The sequence below is a fragment of the Cygnus atratus genome, chromosome 9 (assembly GCF_013377495.2).
Source record: "Cygnus atratus isolate AKBS03 ecotype Queensland, Australia chromosome 9, CAtr_DNAZoo_HiC_assembly, whole genome shotgun sequence".
NCBI lineage: Eukaryota > Metazoa > Chordata > Aves > Anseriformes > Anatidae > Cygnus > Cygnus atratus.
Genome location: NC_066370.1, coordinates 22568755 through 22585519, shown reverse-complemented (window position 1 = coordinate 22585519; position 16765 = coordinate 22568755). Strand labels below are relative to the sequence as shown.

The window sequence follows — 16765 nt, the reverse complement described above, 5'->3', positions numbered from 1 at the left end:
TAATGCATTTGTAAGAATGGAAGCTTTAGAGGATGGCTATTAAGCACCTGATCCGAGTGTTCAGCTATTTTTACAGGTAGCACTCAGGGCTTGGAAGTGTTGGTGTTGGAATGTAAGCACAGCTTTCAGGTGGTGTTTCTGTTGACAGAAATGAGTTAGGGAGAGTTAGAGACAAACGCTGGGGAGGGGATTGTGCTTAGTTTTCAAGATAATTGGATGCTGCATGTCCCATGTTTTACAGCAGCAATGGAAATCTTATCCTAGCTCTCAACATTACTGAAGGCTTGGATCTGATGCCTAGAATTTCTAATATTTAGCAATCTATTGTGTTTTACTAGATACAGTCTCAAAGGGAATCATCTGGGGCTTTTGATGGTGAGTTTTAAGTTAAGCAGCTGAACTATGAGGTCTAGTTCACTCTTATGTATGTAGCAGTAGTGAGACTTGCCCAGGAGAGACATTTTAAACTATTGTCTCTTGTGGTTTTGGTTTGTGTTAGTATTACGACTGCCGGCTGCAGCTGTGCAAGCCAAAAAATATGAATAACAATTAGAAGAAGATAGTCCCAGTCTTTCCCCTCCTACTCAGCCTTCAGCTCGAGTTCTGGCATTGAAGGATCAGAAATGCAAAATGGCATCGCTGTCTCACTGGGGTGGTTAGATTAGATTTTCATGGCTATGTAACTCCCTGTTGAGAAGGCTTTTATTCCTTTCCTAACTGCCAGTTGTGCTCTGTCATTACTGTGCGTTTTATGCAGGTACAATAAATGTATATCTAATCCTCATTATGTCGTACTGATGAAACTTAGTCAAACTGATTAAATGGTGTAATGTATTGCTTCCTGCAAGGTGCTGACTATTTCAATAGGTCTGATCACTTAGACACCGAAGAAAAGTAATGAAACATCCACTGACTTAAGCAGGAGTAGGCTTGGACCTGAATTAAAATACTGGGAAAGAAGGATGGAAAACAAGACTTAAAAAAAATCAGTTTTGTGGTGATTTTTATTGCAGTAAATAAATTTAAAAGAAACTGAAGATTTATAACGGCAAGAAAGAAAATACCTGTTTTTTTCCCCCAGACAAAGTCTTTCTCTATAATTATTTGTGTTATAGTGTCATAAGCCCTTTCCCCAGTAATTACATTCAAAATCTTGAGTGCAAGGATTGTCTTTTACTCTGGTACGTTGGTGCTCTAGGTAGTGCCATGCTATTCTAATACATGTAGGGTGGAAGCACTACAGTCTTGAACAAGGTAAAGGGTGCTGTTAAAGGCATCGGCAGAAGATATTGTAATGCAAGTCCTATGTGCAACGTTCTTATCCTTCCCTACTTGGTATAAGGGGTGGATAATAGTGCTAGGGTTTGGGGCTGTGTTTTTTCCTAAATGCTTCATCTTTATTGAGCTGCTTGGAATATATTTCTTTTTCCTCTCCAGATAACAAAGAACTTTACCTGGCAAAGGCATTTCACAAGGCTTTCCTAGAAGTTAATGAGGAAGGATCGGAAGCTGCTGCTGCCTCAGGTACCTGACTGAAAAACAGAATGAATTCAAATGCTGAGTTATTCTGTGTTAATTAATATTTTAGAACTGACTTGCTGGAAAGCCAGGAAAGCTAAATAGCTTGTAGCATGGAGACAGAGCACAGCAACTGTATTCCTCGTCAGAACAGAAATTTGGAAATAAGCGTTAGCGTTTTCTGAACATGGTGTGTTTCACAAAGTTTGGAGCATCCTGTGGAAAACCTTCAATATTTTGCTTATGTGTGTGTGGGGGGGGGGGGGGTCAGACTGCAGTTTTTATCTTCATGGAACTTGAGCATTGATAAACATTCATAAATTTTGATCTGCTAATTGAGAATGGCTGAAAGCATTTGATCCAGAGTAGTGAGGAGCTGAGAGTTGTTGCAATTGCATTTGAAGCTCATTTACAGAGAAGTGAGATGGGAAAAAAAAAAAAAACCTCTCCAGTATTATTACTGCTAGGAGGCCAGGTTGTTAGTTTACCTGAAAATAAGTTCCATTTTGTATCATTATCAGGTTTCTAATTGCCTCAACTTATACCTTTCTTTGAGGAAGGAAAAATGACTGACTTGCTGATGAATATTAGAAACTGTTCTGGATTCTAACATTAATATGGACAGGGATTACTGTCATGCATGAGTCTTCATTGTCAGTGCAGTGAAACTGTAAAAATAAATGAAACACTAGGAGATAATGCCCTGGAGAAATCCATGCATCACCAAATAAAAATAATGAAGAGTAGAATTCTGCCTGACTCCCACTTAATTTTACCCTCAACCTTTGCATTGTTTAAAGATTCAAGTGAAGCTAAAAGCTGCAAGATCAGCCCGTTTAGTTTTATTCTCTATAACTGTTAAGGGTTACCTTTTCCTATCAAAGGCAGGCTAGAAGCTGTTTAAAAGAGGTCAGTAGTGCTGTCTAACATAATGCATTTTCTTTCTACAAGTAAGCAGGATTCATAATTTCTCTTAAGGTTCTGCATCTTTACATTATAAGCTGTTCCCTCAGCCTGGGAAATTGTACCACTTCATTCTTAACATTTCTTAAAGCACACATAGGCATGCAATTATTCTGGAGGTCATTTTCATTTTTGGTTAGATTGTGCAATTTCTTGGTGACATTCAGTGCTGGGGGTGTGGTACTTCAGTGTCTGCTCATCAGCCTTACGAGTGTCTTTCATGAAGAGCAGGAGAAAATGTGCAGTGATACTTCAGTTGACTATGTCCTTTCTCCTTTAGGAATGATTGCAATTAGCAGAATGGCAGTGCTGTATCCCCAAGTCATAGTTGATCATCCTTTTTTCTTTTTGGTCAGGAACAGAAGAACAGGTGAGATTTTTCACTCTTCTACATCTTTCACCAGTGTATCACCAGGGGTACAAAAGAAAATGACGTATTTTGATCAACAAATTGTCCCTGTATTACAAATTTTCCTCAATTTGTGTTGGAATTCCTAACATTGAAAGACTGAGAGTCTTTCTATGTCCACTTCATGTTTCTCCAAATACAAAACTGAAATTTGATATAATCATGAAAAATACTCGATTCAGTGATTTAAAAGCCCCAGGGAATAAAAATTCACCATTTTTATCAGAATGCAATGTTACTGCCCTGAATAACCATAATCACTGTATTCCATAAGAGCTTCGCTGTGGGAAGAGCTGTGTTCCTAGTACTGAGTGTTTTACATAATGGACATATATTACAGCTATGAATAATTCTGTTGTGCTCTTGAAATGTTCTGTGGAAGGCAAGAGATGAGAACAGCATTCACTAGCAAAATGGGCAATGATTAAGTTAATTCCTTAGTTTCATATTTGTAAGTTGTCTTAATGATGTGGTTGTGGCTGGGTGTCAAAATGTTACTGTGCAGCCACGGACTGTCAGATGGATCTGTTTTCCAGTGCCTTACCTGCTCTGCAAGCAAGCCAGGGAACTCTGTAATGGTTACTCTTATTCACAAGAATATCCGAAGTGTTTGTGATTGACTCCTGTTTTTAAAAATTGTGGACCAGACAGTCTAGAACTCAGTATCAGTAATTCACCATTGTATAACGTCAACATCTCCTTTTAGTTCTAACATCTTTCCTTCCCCTCTCTTTTTCCCTTTTCCAGGTACTGTGTTATTCATGGGGAGGGTAATGCACCCTGAAGCAATGAATACGAGTGGCCATGACTTTGAAGAGCTTTAACTACTGCCAGCTACCAAAACAAGGAAAAAAGCACATGAAGTTTGAAGCTAATGTATTTAAGGTTTGCCGTGTTTTCCCCCAAGATACTGTTTTAAATGCTTTCAGATCTGTGTGCAAGTCAGTTTCCAGAGGAAAGTTCACAGAATTAAAATAATGGTTCTGTTTGTCATTGTGATTGCTGTGTCCTTAAAATAAAACTGTGTACATGTCAACAACTCTTTCTTGTTCTAGTGAATTGTAAAGCAACAAACTTGCAAATCCATAAATCCTAAATTTTTCACAGTCCAAAGACTGACTGGATCAATGAGATAGGAGCAGAATGTGTGCAGCTCTGAATAATCAAATGGCAAACCTTGATGATAACTTACAGTTGAAGAGCTACATCTGGAAAAATGTAATCTCTTCTGGTAATAGTAAACAGACTGCGGTATGCTGTCTCATCAAAGTTAATGGGAAAAAATTAAGCCTAATGGATTCTATCTAAGATAACTGTGGTTGACTTTCTGTGTGAACTCCCACATGTGATTCTACAATGTTGCTTTTATGAATGCTCCTGCATGCGATTCTGCGATTCACCGTCCATAAATGTTGATGCCAATAAAATTTGATCGCATGAATATTTGAACCTAGTCAGTAGAGAATAGCTATGTATGTGACTGAAGTAAAAATAGGTGAATAGTCATGTCATTTGTGTGAACACATTTTTCGCCACGAAATAGTTGTTCTGTTTTAACCTGAGCTTTACAGTATCTCACTTCAGTGATCTAGAATGATCTTTCTCAAAGTTGAATACTTATTTTCTAAATTTTAAGTGTATAAAGATGTCTAAAGATGTTCAGTTCATGAATGTCTAAAGGAACAGCATAATCCTTTTTGTTCCCTAACTTTTTATTGAGGACAAACTCTCAGAGGAGAATGACACGTACCACAAGTAAATGTTAGCCTGGAATTAGCTGCTGTTTCCATTTGCAAGAAGTACCAGCGATCACTAGGCAGGCATGTAATTATTTCTTCCCTTATTGCACAAAATATGAGATGAACAGAAGTTATTAAAAAGGTGAAAGAATAGGAGAAAAGGGAGGAGCTCTCGAAACAGATCATAAATACAGGCTTGTAGGTAGATGGGGTTTTCAGACAATAGAAGTTTTATTTTGAATTCTATGGGAACAAATGCACAGTGGCTGAATTTAACTTACGGGCCTCTCAGGCATGCATTCAGTTCAAAACAGCATAGGTACTGTTCACAAAGTTACTCATGCAAGCAGAACCATCCCAAGTGTTCCAAGGTTGGCACATGGGTCACTTTTTTACCCTGCTGGTGCAAATCCTGCAGGTCGGACTGTGAGGTGATGCGTGCACTCCATGGAGGCTGGGTGTGCTGCCTTGGAGGGTGTTTGAGCACATACCACGTCCTGCCTCCTTGAACTGTTTCGTTATATTGCAAAGAGGAAAAATGAAAAAGAAAAAAAAAAAAGAAGAAGCTCCTGCTTCTTCTGCAGTGTTCTGCTGTTTGGTATAGCCCTTAGTGTCTTCTAGTCTAGACTTTATAAGAAATTTTTTGTATTGAAATTTAGACAAATTATAATCTTAGTTCTATATAGTTAAAAATGTTATACCTAGAAGCATTCCCTCTCCCTCCTAAGAAAGAGAAGGCTAATTTTACCAAAGTGTAGAACTAGCTTCAATGCGCTTAAATCCAGCTCCTTTGACGCTATTACAGAAGGGCTGGATCTTCATGTTTAGATGATTTCATGGAAACCACCTAATGTCTGTAAACGTGACCCCACATGCTAAAGATCCCCTGTGTTTTTAACCTCAGCGGGAGCCTGAGTTTTATGCTGTTACAATTTTTCAGGCTAAATTTTGAGGTGCTCACTGAAGTGGAAAGACATGAGAAAGATAACTCAGTGAAGTTTATTCCCAGTGCAGTGAAAGATCTTTCTGACCAATTCTGTGTTTTTTTTGCATTAGTTCCTTGCAGTGTAGATGCTCCTTACCAAGGGAAAGACTTTGAAGATAGACATGAACTAAAGCTATGGAGTTATGGAAGGACAACTGCCAGACAGAAGTATTTATAGAGGATATCAGGCAAGTGCACAGACTTCCCTAGCAGTTAGACTGAGGTCTGAGAGGAATGATGCATCTCATGTGCAAAGTCTGATTCTGAGAATTGTCTCAGTGGGTTTTTTGGAAAGCAAGCAGAAACAGAGGTGCAAGCACTAGCTATTTCACTTGATACTCACCTAGTCCTTACAGATGCAAAATAGCCATTTCATGTTTTTGAAAATCGAGAATTATCTGGTTTTCAGTAATAAGAGTGGGTTTATCACTAAATTGTGCACAGTTGTTAGTTGTACACCACAACAAGAGCAGCTCTCAAACAATACTGTTTTTCAGTAGTAATGTCTTAAGTATTGTTACCGGTTTACTGAGGTATATGAATACTATTACATTGTGGTTTTAATCTAGATTTTGTATATTCTTTTCAAAGATGCTATTGCTTCTGAGACAAAACTAGCAAATTACTTTGTCTTTCTGTTTTTATGGTAAGGGGAATTCCACAATAGTATTTCATATGTTGAGTTTAGGTGTGTGGTCTTCTTAAAAAAAATAAATTTGTATTTTGTGTTGGGGGCTATATCAGAAAATAAATTACTGAAACTTCTATAGTTGTGCTGTGTAAGTGACCCATGATGTGAGTGTCTACTGAGATCCTTCTGCGAAATGTTGAGTTTAAGCACAAGATGCGGTTTCCTAATGTCATTGTCATGTGTCCTCCTTGCATACATTTACTGGAGTCCAGCTGGAAATGTTTTTCAGAGCTCCAGTTCAAGAGACTATTTTTCCTGCTAGTCCTTTTAGTAGCGGTGCTGTGACCTGAGATTGACTGACTTAACTGATAAGATCCCACATTTAAATGACCTTGAGCAGCAAACAATATTTCTGGATTGGTTCTTCATTCAAACAAAACTTGTTGTGTTCTATATATTAAAATGTTAATATATTGCTGTTCCAAGCACTAATTTTCACTCTCACTACACTCTTGATTGAAGTACTTGTTGAATGTTTAAAAAAAAAAACACCAAACACAACCACCACTTCCCAGGTGCACTTAGGAGACTGAAAGGTTATTGAAAATGGCAAAGCAAGTTGTTGCTTAATACAATCACACCTGTACTTAACTGGGGGCTAGACTGACTTTTTTTGAAAGCCACTCAGTTTCTGGCTGTGGTTTTCTATTAGATGCTAAGCCCTTTTCATTTGCTGTAGTCTCAAAGTCTGTAGTTAAATTACAGTAAGGATCATGGCTTGCATTTTACACTTGATTCACCCCACTGCAGTCTCACAGCAAATGCAGAAGTATAAAACTGGACTTACATGGTACTGAGAGAAGTACGTGATATTACTCGAATGAGATCTTTGTGCTGTACAGGCAACAGCAAAAGATTTGGTCAAAGCTTTTGTGGCTAATTTTTCAATGATGGACAGGAGAAACCACAAGATGTCACTCTATCCTAAGAAGCCAAGAAGTACTTTCTCATAGGGCAGTAATCCTAGGGGAATGTTGGAAAGCTGAATACATCCTGAATGAGGTTCAAGTATATGTAGGTCTTGGTAAAATCAATGGGTTGTGTTTGAGAGTGTAATTAGCTACTGCCTGAGATTAATGATTGGAAGAAAAAACAACTTAGAAGCTTTTCTCTGATTCTTGATAAAGGATTGCTAGATAAAATCCATTCTTCATAGGGGTGTTTTTGTCCTGTTCGTAGTCTGGATGATAAACGGTTTTCAACCCATTTTGATGAACCACAGGAGAGCTGTACTGTGCTTATTTCCAAGCCTTAAGTGCTACAATAGGAGACATTTCCTTAACTATGGAATTTTCTTAACTAGAGGAATGGCAGGGTTGAAGTCATTGATGCACTGATCCTGCTATTCTGTTGTTTTCATTTGCTTACCTCTGTTATTTCCCCTTTCCTTTGCTGCCTTGTGAACAGTCACTAGAATTTCCATGTGAGCAGATTCCCAGTGTATTCTCCACTTGTACAATGAAATTGCACCAGTGTAAGGTGGTGTCCTCTCTTCCTGGGGAGGAAGCAATATTTTCCCTACAAGGATTTTCTAAAAAAGAATGCTAAGCGTACTCCAAAAGCTATGTTTACAAGCTAATTCTCAAGTTGTTTCCGTCCATTTTAATGAATGATCTTTGCATTTGTCCCCACTGTGGGAAATGGAAATAGATTTTATTAAAAGCATGGTGCCAAGGAGAAGGAAAACCATACCTTAGTAATTCAGCTAGTACCAGCAAGAAGTGAATTCACTTCCCCCATGAACTCTGCATCTACTGATGTGGTTGATGAAGAATTGTAGATTATTTTAGCTTGTGAAACTGTCTGCAGTCCCCGAGCATTTTGGATCAAGCTGCAGTAGTTACAAGGGTCCAGACAAAATGAAAACTGTTTGCTTACTGGGGACCTTTAGTAATTGGTTCAATAGTTAGTCTTCGGCTTCCAGCTGGCATTGGTTAAGGGATGTAAAACAAAGTTAGACATGGAAAACCATTTGCAGTACACAAACACAGCAGTACTATGTAACTTGTGAACAACACTGTGTATGTTACCCCCAGCTACTAGGGCTTCTCAAGTGACATTCTCTATATAGGACTGCTCTTAAAACCACACTGATGTCAACATTTTTCATTTCACAGCAGTAATTAGAAGTCGTGGACCAATTGTTTGAGGCATTAGTCAAACAAAACAAAATAGAAACATGAGTCCTGTAACAAAATGCATTTTAAATTGCAGTTCATAGACAACAGGACATTACAATAGTCAAGGCTGTAAGGCTAGTGAGGGATAGCAAACTTACTCACAGCCACTCTGGCAGGTAGGTGAATGGAGAAAGGCAGTAAAGATAAATGTGTTATCCAAGCAATAGGTGACACACTCGCTATTTTAGAAATTATTTAGACTTTTTCGAAGCACTTTACAAACGCAGCCTCAAAATTCTGTTAATGACTGTGTCTGGAAGTCGGGCAGCTAATCATTCAAAAATAGAAGCATAGCAAAGCTCAAGATGTTGGCAGCTGTTGCTAAAAAGTATGGTATGCAAAAGTTTTCACAGTACTATCCACTCTCCACTGTGATAAAATAGTCTGAAAGATTTTTTCTTAAGGATGTGTTTGCAGTGTTGTGTTCTGGAAGCTAATCTGGCAGATAGTAGTAAAGTTCTAGGTCTACGAGGACCTGGCTGAGGAAAAAGCTTGAAATAATTCCTGCAGCTGGGGAATTTAGCCTGAGTTGCCTGAGTTTTTATCTTTGCAGCCACACTGAATCTTAATATAAACGACTTTTCAGATCTGACCAGTGCTTTGCTGGTGAGAAGTTGTTTTACCATCCAGCTCTCAAAAACACACATTTTCTGTTCCTTATGGAAGAAGCATCTCTTGGACAAACTGAAGGAAAAATGGTTTTGTATTTGAGTAGAAGTGCTTTTAAGTAAAGATGAAAAAATATACAAATAAAATCTGATTTGTATCTAAATCACATTTTTCATGCTTTCGTTAGGGGATTGGAATTGGCCATGGAAAAATCCTGTTTTTTCTTTCAAAAGTATTTGTTTAGATGGGCTTCAACCATTCATTCAACTACTCTAATGCTACCAAGTGCACTTAGATCCAATCATAGTTCAACATTTTTATTTTATTTGCATGTATTTGTTCAGATTAGTGTTTTAAAACCAAGTTACTTGCAACGACAGAATGCTTACGAGTGGTAACTGTATGATATCATTGCCTGAACAGAATTAAAGAAGTATGCCAAAACATGCTAAGAAATACAAGATATCATAGTCCATCTTTCCCTGAGACATGTAAGGATCATGGGCTAGACAATGCCAGGTATTACCAGTCACCAACAATCCTATACAAGAAGTCTCTTTGAGGCTTTTTTTGTATGCTTTGTAAATAGCATATTTCTAAAAGTAACATTGAGAAAGCTGCTCTAGTTTGACAAAAATTAATAGAATTTTTCAGGTTCATTACAAGAGAAATATTGGTCTGAAAAATTCATTAGGTCTTCTGGGAAATGTTCTTTTTGGGTCAAGCTGCAGCTTGGAATTAGCAGAGTGCGGAGATGGTTCATCCTCCAGGAGCAGGACTGCCTAAAACTCTTCTGCCAGCTCTGAACCAAGGATACATCCTCATCAGCTGAGCTGCTGTTAAAAACCTCAGTGAAATTTACAGGTTAAAGAGGCCATTTCTAAAGTTGCTCCCACCAGATTTGCATATGTCCCACCATTTTTCCTCTACAGAATTTTCGCCTTGGTCTAATCAAAACGAGAATTGTAAACGGTGTTAGAGTTTATAAGCTCAATTCAGAGTTTTTGAACAGGAATTACTTGTCAGTCGTTGCAATATTTTAGTGCTATAGTGCTACAGTTATGCAAGCAGAACAGGCCAATCTTGAATATTTAATTAATTTATTTTCCAGTTTCCCTCCATTTGTAATGTATATATATCTACGGAACAAAGTGTTCTGCAGAAGTGATGTGTTGATTAGTGACCTTCTGAATTGTGATACACGTTGGACAGAGAGCTTGGAACCATGAGTAAAATAGCCTTGTATCGAGCACTTTAAAAAGCTGAGGACGTTACCAGCTTTCCCCTTCACTGTGATCATTACAACAAGGTAGGTAAAACAATCCCAAGGGGCAATGTACAGTTACCTCTGAGCAGAAATTAAGGAACGTCTAGTTCCATGATGTTAATTATTTAAATCAAGTAAGCAATCATGTAGTGTCCAAAACAAAGAAAAAAACATCATAAAAAGCTAACTTTAAACAAAGCCATCTGGAGATCCAAATCCCTCTGTAGTCCTTAAAAAAAAAAAAAAAAAAAAAATTGCCATTAGTTTCAGTTTGGGACCATGTGCAGTTTTCTGTCAGGCTATGCCCTGATGTATGAGTACAGAGAACCAGGTGGGAAGTGACATAGCTCTGCTTTTGAATGATTAGTAAGAACATGATTTTTGCCCAATTATTGCAAATATGACTTCAGGCCATATACCTGAAAATGCAAAATGGACTTCTAATCAGTGTTTGTACAAAAAAAAAAAATCAAGACTATAAGCATGAAAGTTTTAGAATCTATAGAAGTATAATTTGGTGCAAATACTGTTGTTATTATTATTACTATTATAATAAGTAATCAAAACCTAACCTAAGTATATTTACATGAAACCATAAGATAATACAGCACAAAATAGTGAAGCTATTCTGTGCTTCTTGGGTTAGAGGTTGGAGGACTTCTTTTTGGTGCAGGGTGCATGTAATAGAATAAAAATAGGTTGTTTGCCTCTCCTCCTTTCTCGTTAACTGTTCAGGGAGCCTAACTTAGCTAGATGCCTTTCCTTGGGTCCCTGAAATTAAATGAGATAAATTCAGGCCTCTTGGGACTCTTGGCAGTGCATTCTTGTTGCTACAGCCATTGCACAGAGAATTCACAAGTGAACTATAAGTAGAAAAATGAAGGCAAAGGATGCTGGGGAAATAAAGGGCTATCAGTGCTTATGTTGGGCAGTGGCAAAGCTCACCAGCCACCCGGCCACTCTCAGTGCAGAGAGCCCTAAAGAGGAGTCGTGACCCTCATTTGAGGAGCTGGCAGAAATCACTCCTTCATATGCTGCCTGTGTATTATTTTGCATGTATTTTCTGGGTACAGCAACTTGTTGGTAGATTTATTGGCAGTGCACTGAGAAGTAGCTTTAGGACAAGTTAATTTGGGCTCTCTTGGCCTTGACAACACCTGCTTAAAATATGATTCCTGCTATGTATGACAAGAATACAGAGATTATATTATGATAGTTCCCTGACAAGTGACTTCAAAAAACAACATAGAAGGGCTATTTTTCAGAAGGGCCATTAACCATCTGGCAGCCCATTTTCCACCCTCCTTCATTGTAAGCATAATAATACGAACAGCATTCAAGAACAAGACAGATCAAAGTCTGCTGTTTCCACGGAAGACGCATCCTGGCAACTCTATAAACAAAGGTTTTCAAGTGGGAAACATGTTTTACCTTTACTTTTCCTTCAGTGCTGTAAGGCCAGCTTATTCTTTAGATTTTCTGTACAAAACGTTTTTTTTTAAAATGAAAGATGGAGTTTATTTTGCGTGTATGTTCACGTACAACACATACAACGTGGGGCTGGTCCTCCTTTTGGCTCCCTCTTGGGTCCAGTGCCTGTGATCGCCAGAGAGAGGACCTGGCTGAATGTGATACGGTCTAGTGGTTTGCATGCCTGCCTTTCCTTCCGATGGAGGGCGAGGAGCAGGGAGGGGGTGGTGGTGTGCACCATACAGCTTTGCTCCAATACGGGGCAAATGCAGCTGGATGCTCCAGGGAACGCGCTGGACCCAGCGCCGTTCCCTGATCCACCTGCTTTGTAGCCCAGGTGATTCATCCCACAGAAAGCATCGCCAGCACAGAGAATACAACCCCCACGCTGAGTGACCAACAGGTGAGGTTGGTGTAATGCCCTGGGGGCTAGAAAGGAAGAACCTTACTGGTTTGGCACTTGGGTTAAGATCCCTGCCCTTTTAAACTCCCGTGATGTCTTTCTAAGGCTGAAAATGGGAACAAAACGATGCTGTAAATTGCAGGTCCTAAAACAACAGGGAGACTGATGTGCAGGTACCCACTGTGTCCTGACCTACCGTCCGCAATCACTGAATCACCGTGCTGGCCCAAAAAGTCAGTGGATTTATGTGGTAGGAAATTCAGTTCAGGATCAAAGCATTTGAAAGCAAGTCAACAAATATGAAGCATTTGAGAGCAGCAGCTGATGTTCCCCCCGAGGTCTAACATGTGATTTCTATAATCATAAAGAAATATTTAACTTTGTTTGCTTAAACCAAGCAGTGTTTTGCTGTGAGCATTAATCATCTGGTGTCACACAATGGCACACTGACTGTCACACATTGAATCACATCTCCTGCAGCACTGTTACGAATATTCTGGATGTACTCCACAGCTGTAGAAAGAAGTGCTTCATGCCTTGCTAGCTATAGAGCAAACACACTCTTGCTGCTTCATTTTGTATTCAGAAGCTCTACAAAACAGGAAAGGCAGCATGCAAAATGAGGAGGAATGCTATTGAAGCTCAGCTGCTGATCTTTCACAATTTCACTGCAAAAACTCAGGGGTCTGAATGGATAAAAAATTACAAGTAGCAGTAGAAACGATAAGCTACCGTAATCAACAGAATTACACCTAGTCACATTTTTTAATAAGATTTGTTTGCCTGAAAATGTAACAACTCCACATAATGTTTCCTGCTGAAAGCAGGGCCCCTTCCCCCGGTACAAGTCAAGGAGAAAAGAAATTTCGTGTTTTCCAAGTGCTGGAATACAGCACGGAACTGGCAGAGCAAGGCAAAGTGGAGATTTGGTGTCCTATAACACCAGCACTTGGGCTGAAAGGCAGCGTTAGGTGGAGTAAGCGGAAGGTACCCTATTCAACTGGAGATACTTTAAGGTCTTCTTGTCTTTTGAACGAACATACGAGTCAAGAATGCCTTCTCTACAAAGTCAGTAGACCTGTTTTAGATTTGATAATTATAATTGTGTTTTGTGAATGCGAAATGCTTGTTACTCAGAGTCCCCCTTTTGGTGAGGCCAGCACTCCCACCTGCATAGCAGCAGGTACAAATACCCGGCTGAGGGACAAAGCGGTGGAAAATCAGTCCAAGGAACTCTTAACTACCCCCAGTACTGCCGAAACAGTGGAGTGCAGCAGTGTCTCCCCAGTGCCAGAGAACAGTGATGTAGCCCTCAGGACGTGCATATTCTCCTTTCTTCCTGAGTTTCTTGTGCCTTTGTGAAGTCTTTATGACCATGTGATATGGCAAATGCATTCTCTGACTTCAACCAGAAACACATTTTCATTACATTTCATCTCTTTTGGCAGGACGTGCCAGTTTCTAGCTACAGTGTGTCTTTGTCCTTCCTATAAAATAAGCACTGAAGGGAAATAATGCTCTTTCCGCTTGCTTGTAACACCAGGCTGCCATTTTTTCAAACTGAAAGCGATTGGGAGCAAATTATTCGGATTTCCTGAGAAAAGTTGCATGAACAATACATCTTCAATAAAAATAGATGGCACTTCACTCTTCTTTTCCCCATGATTGTAGGAGGCCCTGCTTTCTGTTTTCAGCTAGAAAACATCTTTATTATGCTTGCAGACAGTGAATAATAACAAGGCTTTCATTTGAACTACTTTTTTTTTTCTTGGCAATAAGACTTGTGGAAAGAACAGGGATAAAAAAAATCAGAGATGTCAGGAAACAAGTTCTGCCTGTAAATACACATTCATAGGTCTCAGTTCCATCATTGGCTGCAGTGGAGGCAGCTGTCTGTGAATTTTAAACAACCAAATTATGTTCGTCATTCAGCTGCATTGCTTCGCGTGCTTTCCTGTTTTTTCAGTCCTTTCTTCGCATATGTAGAGCTCGGTGGTTTTTATGGTCTTGTCCCAGCAACAGGGTAACATTAATCAGAACTGTAGCTCAGGAGAACATCCCGTATCATCGAAACTAGAGCAAGAAGGGATTGCTCTTTGAAAGAGAGTAGGTATTCGTTAAAGCACATTTGTACTAAAATTCAGTGATCTTCTATGAAATTGTTATTTGTATAAGAGTACTTATACTCTGTTCCCCTGCCTGTCCCTGCACATTTATTAAATATGTGTATGCAGGTGTGCATAAATATGCACACTCAAATGTATATACACTTCTACGGTTACACTTACCTATAAGTACACATATAAAATGGGTTGGCTGCACAGGTGGCATCCTGTGTATTGTGTGTACATGCACCCACCTACACGTATTCAGTATATGAATGAAACAGATGTACATGTGAGGGAGAAAAGTACTGGGGAGAAAGGAAGGAAAAGGTGCAAAGTATTTCAGACAAAAGGAAAGGCTGCGCAATATAAAGAATTTGAGAACTGCTGGCATTGATAATGCCAGACTGAATGAGTCAAATGTATTATGAGTAGTTTTCCTGTTCCATATTTAAAAAGATTATGGCTATTTATCCTAAATATCTAACATATGACAACTTCGTAAAGCCAGCTTATTAAAGGCGTGCTGTGGTGACTCGTAAGTATTCCCATATTTGCAAGATGTGAGTTTCAGGAAGGCAGGATTTTGATATATGACGTGAAACAATTTTTTCCCTATAATTCAGGTAATCAATCCCCCCCCCCCCCCAAAAAAAAAAAAGAAACATAACTCTTTAGCAATTGTCAGCAGTTACATAAATAAACACAACAATTTATGGAAATTCGGTAGCATCTGCAATGATGGAAGTTAGACAGGAGAATAACCAGAGATGCTGCTTCAAATGGCAGAGTGCAAAAGGAAGCTTAGAAGACTGCAACAGGAAATTATTTATCAAAATTAATTTAGAATGATTTTTGTATGATTAAAATTACCTCATGAAACTTATGTTCAATAAATTAGGAAGCGCTTAATGAGCATTGTATTCCACTGGGGATTATTAACAATTAAAATGTGAAAAGGTGAAACAGGAGATTCATAACAGAGACGTGGATGGAGACAATGAGACTGTCCTGCTCTTATCAGAGTTTTCATCTCTTGGTGGCTTCATCAACTGTCTGACTTTATTCATTTTGGCAGCTTTGGATAAGATGTTTCAATTTTTGAGAATAGACAGAAATAGCATTTGGACAAGTCAGGACTGACAGAAAGCTCATTAAAATGGATGGCAGTTTGCCTATCAATTTCAATGAGCTCTAAACCATGACCTCCCTAAAAGAATGCTTGGTTCATTCTCGTGAAAAATCTGTCAGATATCTGGCAGATATCATCTATTTATTTATTTATTTATTTTCTTCTGTAGGCACATGGAAGTTTGACTCTGCTCCAATTGAATGCAATGGCCTTACTCTTAAGGACTAAAAGGTTAAGCACAAGCTTAAGTGCATCTGTGGATGAGGGATGCAATAACTGTGCAATATGAAAAGCTGTGTTTTAAGGTGAAAGGGGAAATATATCTTATCTCAGTGAGACTTATAATGGGAGAAATCATTATTGCACTTCAGTGAACAGGAGTGCTGCATGCCACTGACTTCGGATATAATTTTGTTTTCCCTTTCACATACCCACAGATAAGTTGCCAACTACAAGAGAAGGCAAGTTATGCCCATTCTATTTTTTAGGAAATGTATATTGTCTGTAAAGAAAAGAAACTTTTGAGAAAAAAAAAAATCTCAAATCATTACCTATACGTGTTCTTTCTGTAGTGTCAGAAAAAGTCTACTTCATCCAGAATTTTTGACTGACGTTTTATTAGTAAAGGCAAATTTGATAGTGTCTCCTAAACCAAATAAAAATGCCATTCTTCATTCCATAAATATCTCTTTCTGTGACTTGAGCCAAAGACCATAAAATCAATGGAAAGACTCAATCCTCAGTGCCAGATATTGTCGTTAGGCCTTGCAAGCCCTTTGTTTTTCCAGAAGGGAGGACCAAGTTTCAGTAGTGTTGCTTGGTTACAGCCCCAGCAACCCCCTTGAAACTCTTGGCTTTATAACACCTTGGAAAACCAGACATATGTAGTTTTCTCTTCAGTTATTTAGGCAGTTAGTTGTTGATTCCTTTTTGTCTGGTAACCCTGATGAACTGCTGCACTACCTCTGCTCTTCTCCTGTCCAAGGCTTTATTCTGCTGTACTTGGCTTTTCCCTGTAAACTCTCTCCAAGTTCTGCCACTGGGAGTGAAACATTTTACTGGAATCCTGAATGGGCAGGACAAAAAGAAATTTGTTGCCTAGGAAACCCGACAAAATAACTGGATAGTTTATGCAAGAATGCCTGCTTATGTGCCGGAGCACAGATGAGCATATATGCGTTTAATATTGAGTTCCTTTTCTAGTGCTTCCTCTGAGTATCCATTCAGATTATGCCAATTAAATATTCGAAGAAATTCTCCCTAACCAAGTCATCCAGCATGAATACCATAGATT

The 16765-nt window shown here is 38.8% G+C and overlaps 1 protein-coding gene across 2 annotated transcripts in view; it reads left to right on the top strand.

Annotated features, from left to right (window-relative positions):
* The window catches only part of SERPINI1 (serpin family I member 1), a 43896-nt gene extending 39967 nt beyond the window's left edge, over positions 1 to 3929 (top strand). For both annotated transcript variants that reach the window (XM_035557147.2, XM_035557146.2), the window contains exons 7-9: positions 1438 to 1524; positions 2762 to 2851; positions 3638 to 3929. In XM_035557147.2, coding sequence (XP_035413040.1) covers positions 1438 to 1524; positions 2762 to 2851; positions 3638 to 3714 — 254 coding nt within the window. In that variant the 3' untranslated portion in view covers positions 3715 to 3929. The remainder of the gene's footprint in view (positions 1 to 1437; positions 1525 to 2761; positions 2852 to 3637) is intronic.
* The last annotated feature ends 12836 nt before the right edge of the window (positions 3930 to 16765 follow it).